The sequence below is a fragment of the Crocuta crocuta genome, unplaced genomic scaffold (genome assembly GCF_008692635.1).
Source record: "Crocuta crocuta isolate KB4526 unplaced genomic scaffold, BGI_CrCroc_1.0 scaffold322, whole genome shotgun sequence".
NCBI lineage: Eukaryota > Metazoa > Chordata > Mammalia > Carnivora > Hyaenidae > Crocuta > Crocuta crocuta.
Genome location: NW_027532592.1, coordinates 4,059,473 through 4,076,466, shown reverse-complemented (window position 1 = coordinate 4,076,466; position 16,994 = coordinate 4,059,473). Strand labels below are relative to the sequence as shown.

Sequence of the window (16,994 nt, the reverse complement as noted above, 5' to 3'; positions counted from 1 at the left end):
GCAATGCTCTCCTCTAGTTTTGATTTAGATCCAGGGCGAGCCCTGTGTCCCCTGTGGTTTGACAGCTTCCCCAAGAAATCTGAAATGCTTATTGTTCAGCAACACTGATCTAAACCAGTGGCTAATTTTGCACACGAGGAAACTGAGGCACAAGGGGGCAATATCGCACGGTCAAGAGCAAAGCCGGGACCCATACTCAAGTTCCCAACTCGCACATGATGCCCTTTCCGTGAGCACAAGCGCTGCCCCGTTCATGAGCATACAGGTGGTGAGGCCCATGAGGTGGGCTGGTGACGCGCATCTGCCATGAGGTCGTCCTTACCACCAAGGGCCCTGCTCTGGAAATGCATGGCGTGGGCATCCTTGTGTGGGGCCCCATGGTTTGGGGAGTCCCCACTCGTAATGAGGGCTGCCATTGCCCTCTGATATGATGAGCCCCTGTGTGGGGCCAGAGTGACTTGCAAGTCCTCTTTCTTCTCTGGCCCTTAGAGTCCCCTCCCTATGGAGGGGATCACATACTTTTTCCACGTTATTTTAGGGAAGGCTCCTTGCTAAAATGAGCTCGGTGACAGATGCCAGAGTTCACAAAGGTTCTACTGGCCATGACTCTGTCCTGGTGGACCAGCTGAGCCCACTGGCCAGGCCCAGCACAGTCCAGAGCCGGCGGCAGCCCAGCTGCTGGAGGTTTAGGTGGTTAATTTTGCAACAGCTTGATGGGGCCACAGGACCCCAATATGTGGTCAACATTGTTCCGAATGTTCCTGTGAGGGTGTCTGTGGATGAGCTTAACATTTGAATCAGTGACTTTGAGGGGCTTCCAGGGAAGGTGGTTGAGTAGGAGGGTTCTGGGCTCACCTCGTCCCATGGACACAATGGATACAAGGAGACAATGCTCACGTGAGCGTAAGGACAAGGAAATGACCCGAAGACTGGCAGGACAGACTCTCCACACCTAAACGTAGGAAAGAGGCCACGTTGAAGAATGTGGGAACCAAACCAACCTGAGACTCTCCAAGGAGGGAGAGACCTGGGGCATGGAGAGGGAAGAGGAGCTGACCCCACCCCAGACATGGGGACCTGCATGGGGAAGACAAATCCCTGTAGCATTTGGCTTTGAAAACCAGAGAGACCTAACTTTGCCAGTTCTGACAATCAATGGGGCTTAACTCCTAGAGCCCAGCTGCTCTGGGAGAGCTGGAGGGCGAGAGGAAACTGAGTCCCTGCCCTTAAAGAGGCAGAACAACAAACGGCCCCACAGAGCTTCAGCAGCAGTTTGAAACACTTGTGGGGCACAGGGGAGAGAGGTTGACTTACTAATCTGAGATTGGGCACCGGAAGGGCAGGGATCGTTGGGAGGTTACTCCAAGAACAGAAGAGCTGGCAGTTGCTGTCCTTCTCCCACCCACAGCCTGACACAGGGTACCTGCGGGAACCAGGCCACTCCCAACGCTCCCCCAGCTTGCTGGGAGCAGAACCTGCCCCTTCTCCTCTAGCCTCAGAAGGGTTTCCTGGGTGGCTGCATTGCCCCTCCCCCAGTAGACCAGCGCAGGCCTTGCTGGCACCCTGTGCCGCACCCTTGCATTCTCCTGTGGACCTCCCACCTCCAATACACCTCTGTAGAGCCCATCCAGAGCGGTGCCCAAACCTGGCAGAGTGCAAGCAGCCCAGACGGAGGCCACACCACTCCACAGTGAGTTCTGCCCCAGGGAGAGGGGAAGCTAACCTACACACCAGTCTGACTGTGGCCCCAGCGGTGGGCTGGGGGCAGACATCGGATCTGACTGCAGCCCCACCTCTCAATACAAGTTTCTGCAACAACACAGGGACAGTGCCCTTCAGTTGGGAGCTGTCCCATCTCTAGCAAACTCCTAGTCTGGTCTGTCACCACCCCAGACTGTCCCACTAACAGCACAGGGATGGGACCCTGCCCACAGCAGACAAAGAGAACATTGCAGACGACTGGACAGAAGGCGAACATAGCTTGGCCACAACAGGTCACATACATCACACATAGAAGACACCCCTGAAGTACCAGGTTCTGGTGAACAGGGGACACTGCACCACAGGCAATACAGGACCTCTTCTTCGTAAGGCCACTGCTTTCAAGTGCAGGAGATGCAGCTAACACAGAGAAATGGACACAGAGTTAGACAAAATGAGGAGACAGAGGAATATGTCCCAAATGAAAAAACAGAACAAAATCACAGCAGGAGACCTGAATAAAATGAAGATAAATAATATGCCTGATAGAGAATTTAAAGTAATGTTTATAAAGATACTCAGTGGACTTGAGAAAGGACTAGAGGACCTCAGCCAGACCCTCAACAAAGAACATGAAAAAGAACGAATCAGTGGTGAAGAACATAATAACCAAAGTTAAAAATACAGGAGGGAATAAATAGTAGACTGGAGGAAGCAGAAGAACAGATTAGTGACCTGGAGGACAGAGTAATGGAAAACAATCAAGCTGAACAGAAGAGAGGGAAAAAAAAGTATGCAAAACGAGAACATACCTAGGGAACTCGGCAGCACTATCAAGTGTAACAGTTACATAATAGGGGTCCCAGAAGGAGAAGAGAGAGAAGGGGGGGATAAAATTTATTTGAGGAAATAATAGCTGAAAACTTCCTGAATTTGGAGAAGAAAACAGAAATCCAGACCCAGGAGACACTGAGAGCCCTCAACAAAATCAACCCAAGGAAGTCCACACCGAGACACATAGCAGTTTAAATGGCAAGAAGCATGAATCAAGAAAGAGTTTTAAAAACAGCAGGAGGAAAGAAAACAGTTACATACAAGGGAAACCCCATAAGGCTATCAGCTGATTTTTAGGCAGAAACTTCGCAGACCAGAAGGGAGTGGTGTGATATAATCAAAGTGCTGAAAGGAAAATTCTTACAACCAAGAATACTCTATCTAGCAAGGCTATCATTCAGAACAGAAGGAGAGATAAAGAGTTTCCCAGACAAACAAAAGATAAAGGAGTTCATCACCACTAAAATAGCCCTACAATAAATGTTAAAGAGGACTCTGTGTGGAAAGGAATGACTATAAATAGGATTTAGAACAGTAGGAAGCATAAAGTACTATAAGTCTATCTCTAAAAATCAGTTAATAGATTCACAAAATAATAGGATGTGAAGTCTGACACCATATACCTTGGGGAGGTGGAGAGAGAAGTAAAGAGTGAGTTCAAACAAACTATCATCGATGTAATATGGACTGCCAGCTGCATGAGATGTTATATATAAACCTAAGCCACAAATCCCAAACTGGTAATTCATATGCAAAAAATAAGGAGAAAGGAATCCAAGAATATCACTAAAGAAAGCCAGCAAACCATGAGAGAAGGGAGCAAGAGAAGAAAGGAACAGAGAAGAACTACAAAAACAAGCAATAAAGCAAATAACAAATGGCAGTAAGTACATACCTATCAGTTATTACTTTGAATGTAAATGGACTAAACACTCCAATCAAAAGGCATAGGTTGATGGAATGGATCAGGAAAAAAAAAAAAAGCCAAGACCCATCTATGTGTTGCCTACAAGAGACTCATTTCAGATCTAAAGACACATGCAGATTGAAAGTGAGGGAATGGAGACACGTTAATCATGTAAATGGATATCAAAAGAAAACTGGAGTAGCCATACATGTATAATCGGACAAAATAGACTTTAAAACAAAGACTGTAGGGGCGCCGGGGTGGCTCAGTTGGTTGGGCATCCAACTTTGGCTCAGGTCATGATCTCATGGTCCGTGGGTTCTAACCCTGCGTCAGGCTCTGTGCTGACAGCTCGGAGCCTGGAGCTTGTTTCAGTTCTGTGTCTCCCTCTCTCTCCGACCCTCCCCTGCTCACGCTGTCTCTCTCTCTCAGAAATAAATAAAACATTAAAAAAAACAAAACAAAAAAAAACCCCAAAGACTGTAACAAGAGACAAAGAAGGACACTATATAACCATAAAGATAATAAACAAGAAGATACAATTATAAATATTTACATACCCAGCATGAAAACATCCAATACATAAAGCAGCTAATAACAATAAAGGAAGTAATTGATAATAATGCAACAATACTAGGGGACTATAACACCTCACTTACAGCAGTGGACACATCATCCAAACAGAAAATCAAGGAAACAGTGGCTTTGAATGACTCATTGGACCAGATGGATCTAACAGATATATTCAGAACACTCCATCCTAAAACAGCAGAAAACACATGTTCAAGTGCACATGGAGCATTCTCCAGAATAGATCATATATTAGGCCACAAAACAAGTCTCAACAAATTCAAAAAGACCGAAGTCATACCACACATCTTTCCTTTTCTTTCCTTCTTTTTTAAATATTTATTTATTTTTGAGAGAGCACACACGAGTGGGGGAGGAGCAGAGAGAGAGGGAGACAGAGGCTTGGAAGCAGGCACCACAGAGCCTGACTTGGGGCTTGAACTCATGAACTGTGAGATCATGAGCTGAGCCAAAGTCAGATGCTTAACTGACTGAGCCCCCCAGGTACCCCTCCATGCATCTTTTCTGACCACAAATCTATGAAACTAGAAGTTAACTAGAAGTCAACCACAAGAAAAAAATCTGAAAAGAACACATATACGTGGAAGTTAAATACATGGTACTAAACAATGAATGGGTCAACCAGGAAATTGAAAAGGAAGTTAAAAAAATACATGGAGACAAATGAAAAATGAAAACACAATGAGCCGGAATCTTTGGGATGCAGCAAAAGTGATTCTAGGAGGGAAGTTTATGGCAAGAGAGGTCTACCTCAAAGAGCAAGAACAGTCTCAAATAAACAATCTGATCTGGTACATAAAGAAGCTAAAGAAAAACAAACAAAACCCAACACCAGTAGAGTGAAGGAAGTAGTAAAGATTAGATCAGAAATAAACAATATAGAAACTTAAAAAAAGAAAGAAAGATCAATGAAGCTGGTTCTTTGAAAAGATCAAGAAAATTGATAAACTTTTAGCCAGACTCACACACACACAAAAGGACTCAAACAAAATCAGAAATAAACACCACAGAAATACAAAGGATTATAAGAGAATATTATGAAAAAAATATATGCCAACAAATTGGACAATCCAGAAGACATGGAAACATTCCTAGAAATATATAACCCCCCCAAAATGGAACCAGGAAGAAATAGAAAATTTGAACAGATTGGATACCAGCAATGAAATTGAATCAGTAATCAAAACAAAAAAACTCTCAGCAAACAAAAGTCCAGGACCAGATGCTTTCATAGGGAAATTCTACCAAACACTTAAAGAAGAGTTGATACCTATTCTTCTCAAACTATTCATAAAAATAGAAGAGGAAGGAAAGCTTCCAAATTCATTTTATGAGGCCAGCATTACCCTGATACCAAAAAGACAAAGACTTCACAGAGAGAGGAGAGAGAGAGAGAGAGAGAAGAGAGAAGAGAACTACAGGCCAATATCCCTGATGAACATTGGTGCAGAAATACTCAAGAAAATACTAGCACATGGAATCCAACAATATATTAAAAGAAAATTATTCACCATGATCAAGTGGGACTTATTCCTGGGATGCAAGGGGGATTCAATATTTGCAAATCAGTCAACATGATACATCACATCAACAAGAGGAAGGATAAAAACCGTATGGTCCTTTCAGTAGATGCAGGAAAAGCATTTGAAAAGTACATTGATTCATGGTAAAAACCCTCCACAAAGTAGATTTAGAGGGAACAACCCTCAACCTAATAGGGCCACATATAAAAAACCCACAGCAAACATCATTGTTAATGGGGAAAACACAACTTTTCTCCTAGGATCAGGAACAAGACAAGTATGTCCACTCTCACCACTTTTATTCAACAGTCCTGGGAGACTTAGCCACAGCAATAAGACAAGAAAAAGGAATAAAAGGCATCCAGATTGGTAAGTAAGAAGTACAACTTTCATTGCTTGCAGATGACATGATACTATATACATAAAACCCTGAAGACTCCACCAAAAAATTACTAGAACTGATATATGAATTCAGTAAAATCACAGGATACAAAATGGATATACAGAAATCTTTTGCATTTTTATGCTGAAAATGAAGCCATGGAAAGAGAAATTAAGAAAAGAGTCTTTACAATTGCACCAAAAATAATAAAATACCTAGGAATAAACCTAACCAAAAAGGTGAAAGACCTATACTCTGAAAACTATAAAACACGGAAGAAGGAAAGTGAAGACGACACCAAGAAATAGAAAAACATTCCATGCTTCTGGGTTGGAAGAATATTGTTAAAATTCTCTACTACCCAAAGCAATCCACACATTTAATGCAGTCCCTATCAAACTACCAACAGTATTTCTCACAGAAGTAGAACAAGCAATCCTAAAATTTGTATGGAACCACAAAAGACCCTGAATACTCGAAGCAATCTTGAAAAAGAACAAAGCTGGAGGCATCACAATTACAGATTTCAAGTTCTACTCTAAAGCCGTAGTAATTAAAATACTAAGGGACTAGCATAAACATAGATACACAGATCAACATAACGGTATTGAGAGCCCAGAAATAAAACCACGATGATATGGTCAATTGATCTTCGAGAACAAGGCAAAAATAAACAATGAGGAAAAGACGTATCTTCAAAAAATGGTGTTGGGAGAACTGGACAGCCACGTGCAAAAGAATGAAACTGGACCACTTTCTCACACCATATACAAACCTAACCTCAAACTGGACGGGGGACAAATGTGAGACCTGAACCCATAGAAATCCTAGGCTCTGACATCAGTCATAGCAACAGTTTTCTAGATATGTCTCCTAAGGGGGAAAAAAATGCAAAAAAAAATATTGTGATTGCATCAAAATAAAAAGCTTCTGAACAGTGAAGGAAACAAACTGAAAGGCCAACCTATAGAATGAGAGAAGATATTTGCAAATGACATAAAGGGCTAGTATTGAAAATAGATGAAGAACTTATACAATTCAACATCCCCCCCCCAAAATAATCCAATTAAAATACAGAAGACATGAACAGACCTTTCTCCAGAGATGGCATAGAGGTGGCCAACAGACCCATGAAAAGATGCTCAACATCACTGATCACCAGAGAAATACAAATCAAAACTACGATGAGAGACTACCTCACGACCGTCAGGATGGCCAAAGTCAACAACACAAACAACAGGTGTTGACGAGGATGTGGAGAAAAGGGAGCCCTCAGGCACCGTTGGTGGGAATGCAGACTGGTGCAGCCGCTGTGGGAAACAGTGTGAGGGTTCCTCAAAACATTGAAAATAAAATTACCATGTGATCAGTAATTCCTCTACTGGGTATTTACCCAAAGAATATGAAAACACTAATTCAAAAGCATACATGAACCCCGGTGTTTACAGCAACACTATTTACAATCGCCAAGCTGTGGACGCAGTCTGTGTGGCCATAGACTGGGGTATGTGTACAACGGAATATTATTCAGCCATAAAAATGAATGAAATCTTGCCATTTGCAATAACATAGATCACTTGTAGAGGGTGCAATGCTAAGTGAAATAAGTCAGAGAGAGATAAATACCATATGACTTCACTCATATGTAGAATTTAAGAAACAAAACAAAGAAACAGAGAGACTAACCAAGACTCACAACCCTGGAGAACAAGCTGATGGTCACCAGATGGGAGGTTGGGGGAGTGATGGGTGAAGTAGGTGAAGGGGATTAAGACTACATTTCTCATTGGGGCGCCTGGGTGGCTTAGTCGGTCAAGCGTCCGACTTTTGCTTAGGTCATGATCTCGTGGTTCATGGGTTTGAGCCCCGCATCGGGCTCTGTGCTGACTGCCAGCTCAGAGCCTGGAGCCTGTTTCAGTCTGTGACTCCCTCTCTCTCTGACCCTCCCCTGCTCATGCTGTGTCTCTCTCTCTCCTAGAAATAAATAAAACATTAAAAAAAAAAAAAGACTACATTTCTCAGGATGAGCCCTGAGCCAAGTGTTGGAGTGGTGAATCAGTTGCACACTTGCAACTAATATAACACAGTCTTAACTGTACCATATTTTAAAAAGAGAACTAAAAAATAAATCAGTGGCTTTGAGTAAAAGCAGATTGTCCTCCCTGATGTGGGTGGGCCTCGTCTAATCAGCTGAAGACCTGAATAGAACAAAAGCCTGGCCCCCCTTGAGCGGGAGGGAATTCTGCAGTGAGTGGCTTTCAGACTGGACCTGCAGCACCAACTCTGCCTGTCTGTGGGCTGCCCGCCCACCCCGCAGGCTTGGGACTCGCCAGCCTTTGTAACTGCATCAGCTAATTCTCTCCAGAATGCTGACTGATATGGAGGTGAAATCGGGGTGAGGTTACGGGAGACCCAGATGCCCTGTGCTGGTCTGAAATAGTTTTCTTTTCAAAGCTCTTGGCCAGATAGGGTTAGGCAATTTCCTTTATCAGGAGTCCTTAGAATGCAGGGCTAGAGGACCCTGTACTGTGCGGGCTCAGTAAACATTTCTCACTCCCCCTAGAAGAGAGAGGGCCGGTTTTAGTCCCCCCCACCCCCAGCTGGGTGACCTCAGGCATTCCTGACCAGCTGCCACTGTCCTGGATTCTTCACTGGGAAAGTGGACGGCACCCCTATTTGGGATGTTGCAGAAAACGAACACAACATAAAACACATGAAAATACTCAGGGAAGTTTAAAGCACCCATGACTTCTAGGCCTTGTGCCGTTTTAGGAAAGGAGATGGGCAGCGGGTCGGGGGTCAGAGACCCGGGTGTCCGCGTGCAGCGCAGCGACAGGAGCAGAGCCAGGACCCGAAGAAGCGGCTGGTGTCGGCGAGCGTGGAGACTATGCTGCTTTCTTCCGCGGGCTGAGCAACGGCCTGGCAAACCCTTGCCTGGAGCAGGTTAGGGCCAGAGAACAGACACTAGGACTCCCGGCTACACCAGGTCAGATGGAGAACTGGGACCAGACGTCAAGTGGCATGTGTCTCCCAAGCAGCAAAGTCCCCACCCACCACCCCTCTCCATCCCCGCCCAGCCGCTGACCCTCAGGAAGGCTTGGGCTGCGCCTTGTAGGGATGGTGTCATAGGGACAGGGCGTGGGAAAGCGCGAGTGGGGGAGGGGCAGAGAGAGAGGAACAGAGGGTCTGAAGCGGGCTCTGCGCTGACAGGCTGTCAGCGCAGAGCCCAACGCGGGGCTCGAACTCAGGAACCGCGAGACCATGACCTGAGCCGAAGCCTGACACTTCATCGACTGAGCCCCCAGGCACCCCCACAAGTGCTTTCTCAGGGTGCCTCCGGAGGGACTTACGGGAAGGCGCGGGTGCAGGTGAAGCCTGCTTCCCCGGCGAGGTATATATTTGGGGCCAGAAATGCTCCTGTGTGGTACCGACGCCACTTCTTCCCGGCGGCATCTCGGGTCCCAGCAGCGGTGATTTCAGACGCCGCGAGTGGAGCGTGCTGGTGGTGCCACGGCTGCCTTCGCGCCTCACTGCAGACCAGGCGGCTGGAGATCCCCAGCGAGGTCGCTCTCTCGAGAGGCTCCGGGGAGGCTCCTGGCGCCGTGCCCACCGACAGTCCGTGGTTCTGGTTTGTGGCCATGGCACTGGGGTCTCCCATGTCCTTTACAGGGACGCTGTTGCTGGATTTCGGGCCTGCCATGTCATTTTACCTGATTGTATCTGCAGGGAGCTCCTTCCAAATGCGGTCACTTTCTGAGGTTCCTGGAGGGTGAGACCCTGGGGGGACGGTACTCGGCTCATGACACGGGGATATGAGAGGAGAGTGGCCCTGGTGGTCTGGCTGCCCGTGGGAGTCTGCGCTCGCACCCGGGAGAGGGAGTCGTCTCTGCTCCAGGCGGCCTGGAGGCAGAAGTTCTGGCCGCGAGCCCCCCCCCCCATTGGAAAACCACGGAGCGCCTTCCCCACCGCCCCCCTGTTTCCCAGGCCTGGTGACCGGGGTGCACGACCTTCTCTCACTCTCTGGGCACCGGCTTTCTGCTGGGTGAGATCGCAGCCTTGCTGAAAGATCTGACCTTCCCGGTGTACACTGTTGGCACCTGGGTCACCGGCACTCGTCTGTCACCCATGGCCAAGGTCACGTCCAGGCAGCTCCCTTTATCAGATTGCAGGCAGCAGACCTGCTTAGCCCTGCAGGCCCCCTGGAGGCCACAGATCCGGGGCCACGGAAGCCTACCTGGCGGAGCACGGCCACGGGAGCCCTGCACAGGTGGGGGTCTGGCCCGTCCCTGCCTCGTCTCCCAAGTCTGTCCCTCAAGGGGCTTCGGCCACTGTGGCCCTTCTGTGTCTTCCTCCTTCAGACCTTGCTCCCCCTTTGGGGACTCTGCAGGTTAACTTCCTTCTGGAACTTTCCATGTCTGGCTTCTGGTCATTCAGGTCTCTCGGGTGGGGGGTGCCTCCCCAGAGACCTCCTGGACCTCCCCTGATCCTGCTTTCTTCCTGTCACCCCTGCCCCGTCCCTATGGCAAGTGCCATGACCACAGGGCTGTGCCTTCCTGCTCGCTGGTGCGTCCCGAAGCGATGAGCAGGGCGAGGAGTTTTTGGTATCTTTAGTAACTCAGCACTTTCGTTTTACCCTTTCCATCCCAGAAAAGCGACACACCGTTGCAAGCTGACCCTGGACCCAGGATGGGGCCCATTGCTCTCTGTCCGAGCCCGTAGACCCCGTCACTTGAGCACCGTGCCTGGGGCTGGGCTCCCCGAACCCGATGCTGGGCAGGCACCCCACCCAGTGCGCCGGGTGCATGAGCAGTCAGATGACAGGAGGCAGACTCAAGATGGTGAGGGCTCACCCAGGGAGGGGCTTTTGGAAGCCAGGGGGCACAGCGGGGAGAGAACATTCCAGAGAAAAGGGGCTTCTCCTAAATGCTCAGCTCTCAGTGGGAGAGCCCTGGGGACGCGTTACCTCTGGCAGGTTGAGATCGCAGCCATTCTTCCAGGAAGAATTTGCTGCAGTGCAGAGCTGTTATTTTTAGCAAAATAACTATTTTAGACAAACAAGGTGATTTTTAATCCCCTGGTAAGTGCTGTTGGCTTAAAGGAGGAAGGCTTCTTGGGATACAGTTCCGCGTTAGAGGAGGGTCCTGGCTGCTCCCGCCTGGGAGCCCGCTGGTATTGGTGCGGGGAGGGGGCATTTCTAGCCCTGGCAGGGCCCTCAGGGGGACTCCATTGGGCCAGTGAGTCATTGCCCTGTGACCCTGTGGCGGTCGGGGCTGGGACGGGCTGGAGAGTTTGGGGCAGGACCTCTGGTGATGCGTTAGCCTCAGCTGAGTGGTGGCACGGACAGAGCTCAAGTTCACCGACACAGCTTCACATGTGGGGGCGCCTGGGGGCTCCATCGGTTAAGCGTCCAACTCTTGATCTTGGCTCAGGTCATGATCTCGTGGTTCTTGAAATCAAGCCCCACGTAGGGCTCTGTGCTGACAGTGTGGAGCCTGCTTGGGATTCTCTCCCTCCCTCTCTTTGCCCCTCCCCTGCTAGCGTGCTCACTCTCTCTTCTCTCTCTTAAAATAAATAAACTTAAAAAAGAAACATCTCCTCTCCTCCCGAGTTCTTCCTTCCTTCCCGACTTCTCTGCAGATGCCCCTGGCCTGGCCCTGCCTTTCCAGTGCACCTCGAGGCCCTGGCCTCTGACCTTCTCTCTCTCTCTCTCTGATGTCCTGCAAACGCCCGATTTCACCCTGTGCCTCGCTTCTGCCCTGTCTGGCCCAGCTCAGCGAGGCCCAAGTGACCCGGCTCTGCACAGCCCCCAGTACATGGCTGGGGGGATTTCTGCCCCTTGTTTGCGCCTCGTGATCTGTGGCTGCCCTTTCCAGCCTTTGTTCTTGTTTGAACCTGGGTCTCAAGTTTGGTGAGAAAACAAGGAGGGGAGATGGCCCACGAGAGAAAGTGAAACAATGAGGGAGGCCCTGAGTTCAAAGTCAGCCTGCCAACTTAATTTTGGGCCCCGTCCTGCAACTATCAAAGCTCATAATAACCCGAATCCTCCTACATTGATGCAAGAAACTGAAGTTATAGCTTAAGCCTTCCCATAAAGAAAATGCTAACGTTTAGGAAAAAAACAGCAGAAATTCTGTGTGGCCCTCGGAGTTCTTGAACTCAATGCCGGACGTTTGTTTGATCAATAAAAGAAACGGATAGATTGGATCAACTGAGAAGTGTTAAAAGGACAAGGTTTGCTCTGAGAAGCACACTGTTAACAGTGGAAAGAGAAGCCACAGAGCACTGGCCAATCACAGATCTGACAAAGGATTTGTATCCAGTATATATAAAGAGCTCTCAAAAATCAATAAGAAAACAAATAGCTTAAGAAAACCACGGGCAAATGATCTGAACACACGCTTCACTGAAGGAGGCACACTGATGGCGATTAAGCCCATGAAAAGACCCTCAACATTTCCGATGAGTCGGGAGAAATGCAAACCAGAACGGTCATGACCTTAACATTCCTACGGAGATGGCGACCAGGGGAGAAATCCCAGCTTCTCATTCATTGCTGGACGGATGCAAGATGGTGCAGCTTCTTTGGACGACAGTTTCTCAGCTTCTTATGAAGTCGAACATACACCTGCCACGTGGACCAGAGACCCCTCCTGTTTACCCAAGAGAACTGAAGACTTACATTTCAGAGAAAGCAGTTGTGCAAATGTGTGTAGCAGCTGTATTCACAATTGTCAAAAACTGGCAACAACCCACAGGTTCTGTAGCGGGTGAGAGAGCCACCAGCCACGGGGTCATCCAGGCCACGGAGCACCGCTCGGCAGCACAAAGGGAACAGACTGTCGGCACAGGCAGCCACATGGCTGAATCTTACGTTCCGTGAGGGACGCCAGCCGGACAAGCAGACGCACCGCGTGATTCTGTTTGGACGACTTTCTGGACAAGGCAGAGCTCAGGGGACAGAGAGGGGTCCTGCGGTTGGCGGGGTGGAGGGCACAACTCCAGAGGGACAACGGGAGGGAATTTTGGGGGCAATAGAACTGTCCTGTGTCTTGATTGTGGAGGTATTTCCATGACTCTGCGCATTTGTCACGACTCGTAGAAGCTCTGACCAGAAAGAGTGCATTTTATTGTATGTAAATTTAAAAATGAATTTTTTTAAAAAATATTTTTATTTATTTCTAGGAGAGAGAGAGAGACAGCGCGAGCAGGGGAGGGTCAGAGAGAGAGGGAGTCACAGACTGAAACAGGCTCCAGGCTCTGAGCTGGCGGTCAGCACAGAGCCCGATGCGGGGCTCGAACCCACGAACCGCGAGATCATGACCTAAGCGAAAGTTGGACGCTTAACCGACTAAGCCACCCAGGCGCCCCTAAAAATGAATTTTAAAACATGGAGAGGATTTGAAGTGTTCTTCTTGTCTGGGCAGCAGTTGAAACTCAGTGCTGCTGGTCGGGACTCGGCTGGGTTAAAGTAGTGACCTCTTTAATTAAAAAAATGTTTGTTAATGTTTATTTTTGAGAGAGACAGAGCATGAGCAGAGAGGGGCAGAGAGAGAGGGAGACACAAACTCTGAAGCAGACTGCAGGCTCCGGGCTGTCAGCACAGAGCCTGACGCAGGGCTTGAACTCACGAACCGCAAGATCAAGACTTGAGCCGAAGTCGGACGCTCGACCGACTGAGCACCCTGGGCGCCCCTGGCTGTCCTCAATCATGGTGTCATCATGACGCTCGAGGACAAAGACTCACGGTCATGCTCACAGACCCCCTGCACAGCATTGCAAGTCTCCCGAGCTGGCACACAGTCAGGAGGTGGGGGCTGGGAACCATGTGAAGAGGCTAGCAGGGCCTCCTTCACACCTTCCTCCGGCTGAGGCCCGGATGTGGGGACAGCCCTGCCTGCCTCACGCACCCTCAGTGCAGAACCCCTCCCGGCCCTCACGCAGGTCAGGGCAGGACGGGAACTGGGCCATCACAGCCGCAGCGCGGGCGCCGATCCCCGTCCCCCTGGGCTCCCACCTCTCCGGGGTCTCAGAGGTGGTGCACCCACGGTTGTGGGGTCAGAATGTGACAAGTTGTATCTATCACGGGGTAACTAGTGGGCTGATGGCTTGGGGATGCCAGCCTGGGGGAGCGGGGAAGGCCGGGCTCCGGGGTCCGTCCTCCGCTCTGCTCCGCTCGCTCTGTGTCAGGGTGAGCGTGGGTGCACATGTGGAGGACGTGATGTTCCTTAGTGTTTGTGGCTGGAGAGAGACCTGATCTCAGCAGATTGGACTGATGGACCAAAGTGAATAGGGAACAATCAACAGGGATAAGGGCCAGGTCTTGCCCGTAGGCCTTCAAATCCAACAACATGCTTGCAGAATGAACTGGACTGAGTTTAACCGAGCAACCGAAAAAGACCTAGGGCCTAAACTCAGAAGGTCCATATGAAGCCAGGGATGTGATGTGGGCCCAAAAAAGCTGGTGCTATCAGGTTGCATTAACAGAGACATAGGTTGCAGAACAGAAGAGGTGATAATGTTTACTCTGTGCTAAGCTGAATCCATCTGGAGTGTGGTGTTTATGTTTACAATCTGTAGCGTCAGCAGAGGGCGATCAGGATGAGGAGGCAGCTTACTGCCAGTTTATAGAAAGGTTGGCGACATTCAGCTTGAAGTACACAGATTTGCTGGGCTCAGGACGGCTGACAGTACTTCTGGGGGAAAACTGATTTGCCTCATGCTATGTGCTTCCAAAGCAGCGCTGCATGACAGAACTTTCCGCGACGATGAGACTATTTTATATCTGTGCCATTCAGTAGCTGCCAGATAGATGTAGTTTTTGAGCGATTAAAATGTGAGAACTGAATTTTTAATTTAACTTTAACTAATTAGGGGCACCTGGGGGGCTCAGTTGGTTGAGTGTCAGACTTTGGCTCAGGTCATGATTTTGTGGTTTGTGGGTTTGAGCCCCGTGTAGGGCTCTGTACTGACAGCTCAGAGCCTGGAGCCTGCTTGGGATTCTGAGTCCCCCTCTCTCTCTGCACCTCCCCTGCTCATGCTCCCTCTCTCCCAAAAAGAAATAAACATTAAGTACACAGTAGAATAATTTTAACTAATAAAATTAAAAATTTAAAGTGGCTAAATGCAGCGTCCTTGTTGGACAGCGAAGCTGTAGAAGGAAAAGAAAAGAGTAGACCAGGGCTGCCAAATCTTTCTTCCTGTAATGGACCAGGCTGCCTGTTTTGGGCGTTGCTGGGTGTGTGATGTCAGTTGGCCATTGTAGCGTGAAGCACACTTGATATGGGAAAGAATGAACATGTCTGTGTTCTAATAAAACTTTACGAGAACTGAAATTTGAATATAATTTTTACACGTCACAAGATCTTCTTTTGATTTTTGTAGACTATTTTAAAGATGTAAACACTGTTCTCAGCTGACAAGTTGTACATAAATGGGCGGCAGGCTGGACTCAGCCTGTGCAGCTTGCCGACTCCGGCCCCGAACGTGGGCAGGCGCCTCGGGGAGTCGTGTGTAAGTCCCAGAGAAGGAGACAGTACTAATTGGAGGGATCTGGGAATGGCCCAAGCGCCCCCGGTAAGAGGGGAGTTCTTGTCACTAAGCGGCTCAGAAACAGGCTGGACAATTCACTGGCTGGCGAAGGATGACATAGAGATGTGTCTGCTCAGTACAGGTCCTACTAGAATGCCCCCCGGATTCCGCGGGAGTTTTGGAGTCAGGATGGCACGTGGCTGCTTTACAGCCATACCTGTTTCGTGCGGGCAAGTGAGTGGCTCACCTGACTTGGTACTTGCTCTGGGCCCCATGTGGCCGGGATGGGACACTGGGGGGTGGCTGCAGCTTTGTGCTTCCGCCGAGCGTCAGGGCCCCCGCGATGCGCCGTCACAGGGGGCTGGTTACGCCATTTATGTGCCGCTCGGGAGAGAGGTTCCAGAGAGCACTTCAGGCCTCCACTGGCCAAGGACACTGTCCTGTCATCGAGTCCCCTTCTGGGGACAAGGGAGCCGGGGTGAGGGAGCGGCCCCTCTAGCTGGCCCTTTCCGTGGATGTGCCTGGAGAAGGGGAGGGGTAGCTGGTTCTCTGCGAGCTCCACGTCTCCATCCACGTCCAGCGGCCCCATCCGTGAGGACACGACTGCTGGGGAGCGGATTGTCGGGTTCTCTCTGTGACCTCAGCGCGCTTCCTTGGCTCTTTTCCCTTCCTCCTGATTTCTGCCCGTCTCACTTCCAGTCAGCATCTCTGCCAAAATCAACGAAAAGAGAAAATAAATGGCTTCTGACTGTGAAGAGAGAAGGGGAAAGTGCCGGTCTGGAGTTTCAAACTTTTTGTCCTTTCTCCTCCTCCCCCCACCCCCCGTAGTAGAGTTTTTTCCATGTCTTTGTAGAGCACAGGCTGCTCCTGAGGCCTTATTTGGGGATTAAGAACAGCTGCGATCTGTGTATTTGGTGGACCATGTCGTGTGGGTGCGAGCGTGCAGGGTAGTGATTTGTACTTTAGCGTTGGGACGCGGTTGCCCGGTACGGCGTTAGTGGCCAGCCTGTCTGTCAGAGGCATCGTCTCTTCTTGTGTCGCGAATGGTGGAGGGCTCGTTTCGTAGCGAGTTTAGCGCTGGGAGGACAGCTTCGTCGTCTGCCCTCGCCAGGCTGGTACTGCGTCTGCGGGACTGTCTGCCGTCCCAGGTACGAGCCCTTACGCGGTACCTGGCCCGTTCCCTGTCTCCGGGACTGTTAAGCGGACCCGGGATGACAGGAGCACAGTCGGCCCCCGGTGTCCGTCGCCAGCCCTGACAGCGACACTCCAGCCAGCCTCCTGTCCCTGGCCTCCCCGTCTCCTCTATCACTTGCAGCAAATCCACAGGGAGCTTGTGAGGTGCTGCATTGACTCAGCTTTGCACTAACATCTTGACTCTGTGTATTCGTTTCAGATAATTGCCTTCGATGAATTAAGGACAGATTTTAAGAGCCCCATAGACCAGTGCAACCCTGTTCACGCGGTAAGTGGTGGGAGCTGGTGGTGGCCAGGATGGAGGAGGGCAGGGTGGAGGGGGGCAGGGTGGAGG

At 49.5% G+C, this 16,994-nt stretch overlaps 1 protein-coding gene across 1 annotated transcript in view; it reads left to right on the top strand.

Annotated features, from left to right (window-relative positions):
* CNIH3 (cornichon family AMPA receptor auxiliary protein 3) overlaps positions 1–16,994 on the top strand; it is a 98,500-nt gene that overhangs the window by 38,815 nt on the left and 42,691 nt on the right. Inside the window, exon 2 of the mRNA XM_077779869.1 lies at positions 16,860–16,928. Coding sequence (XP_077635995.1) covers positions 16,860–16,928 — 69 coding nt within the window. The remainder of the gene's footprint in view (positions 1–16,859; positions 16,929–16,994) is intronic.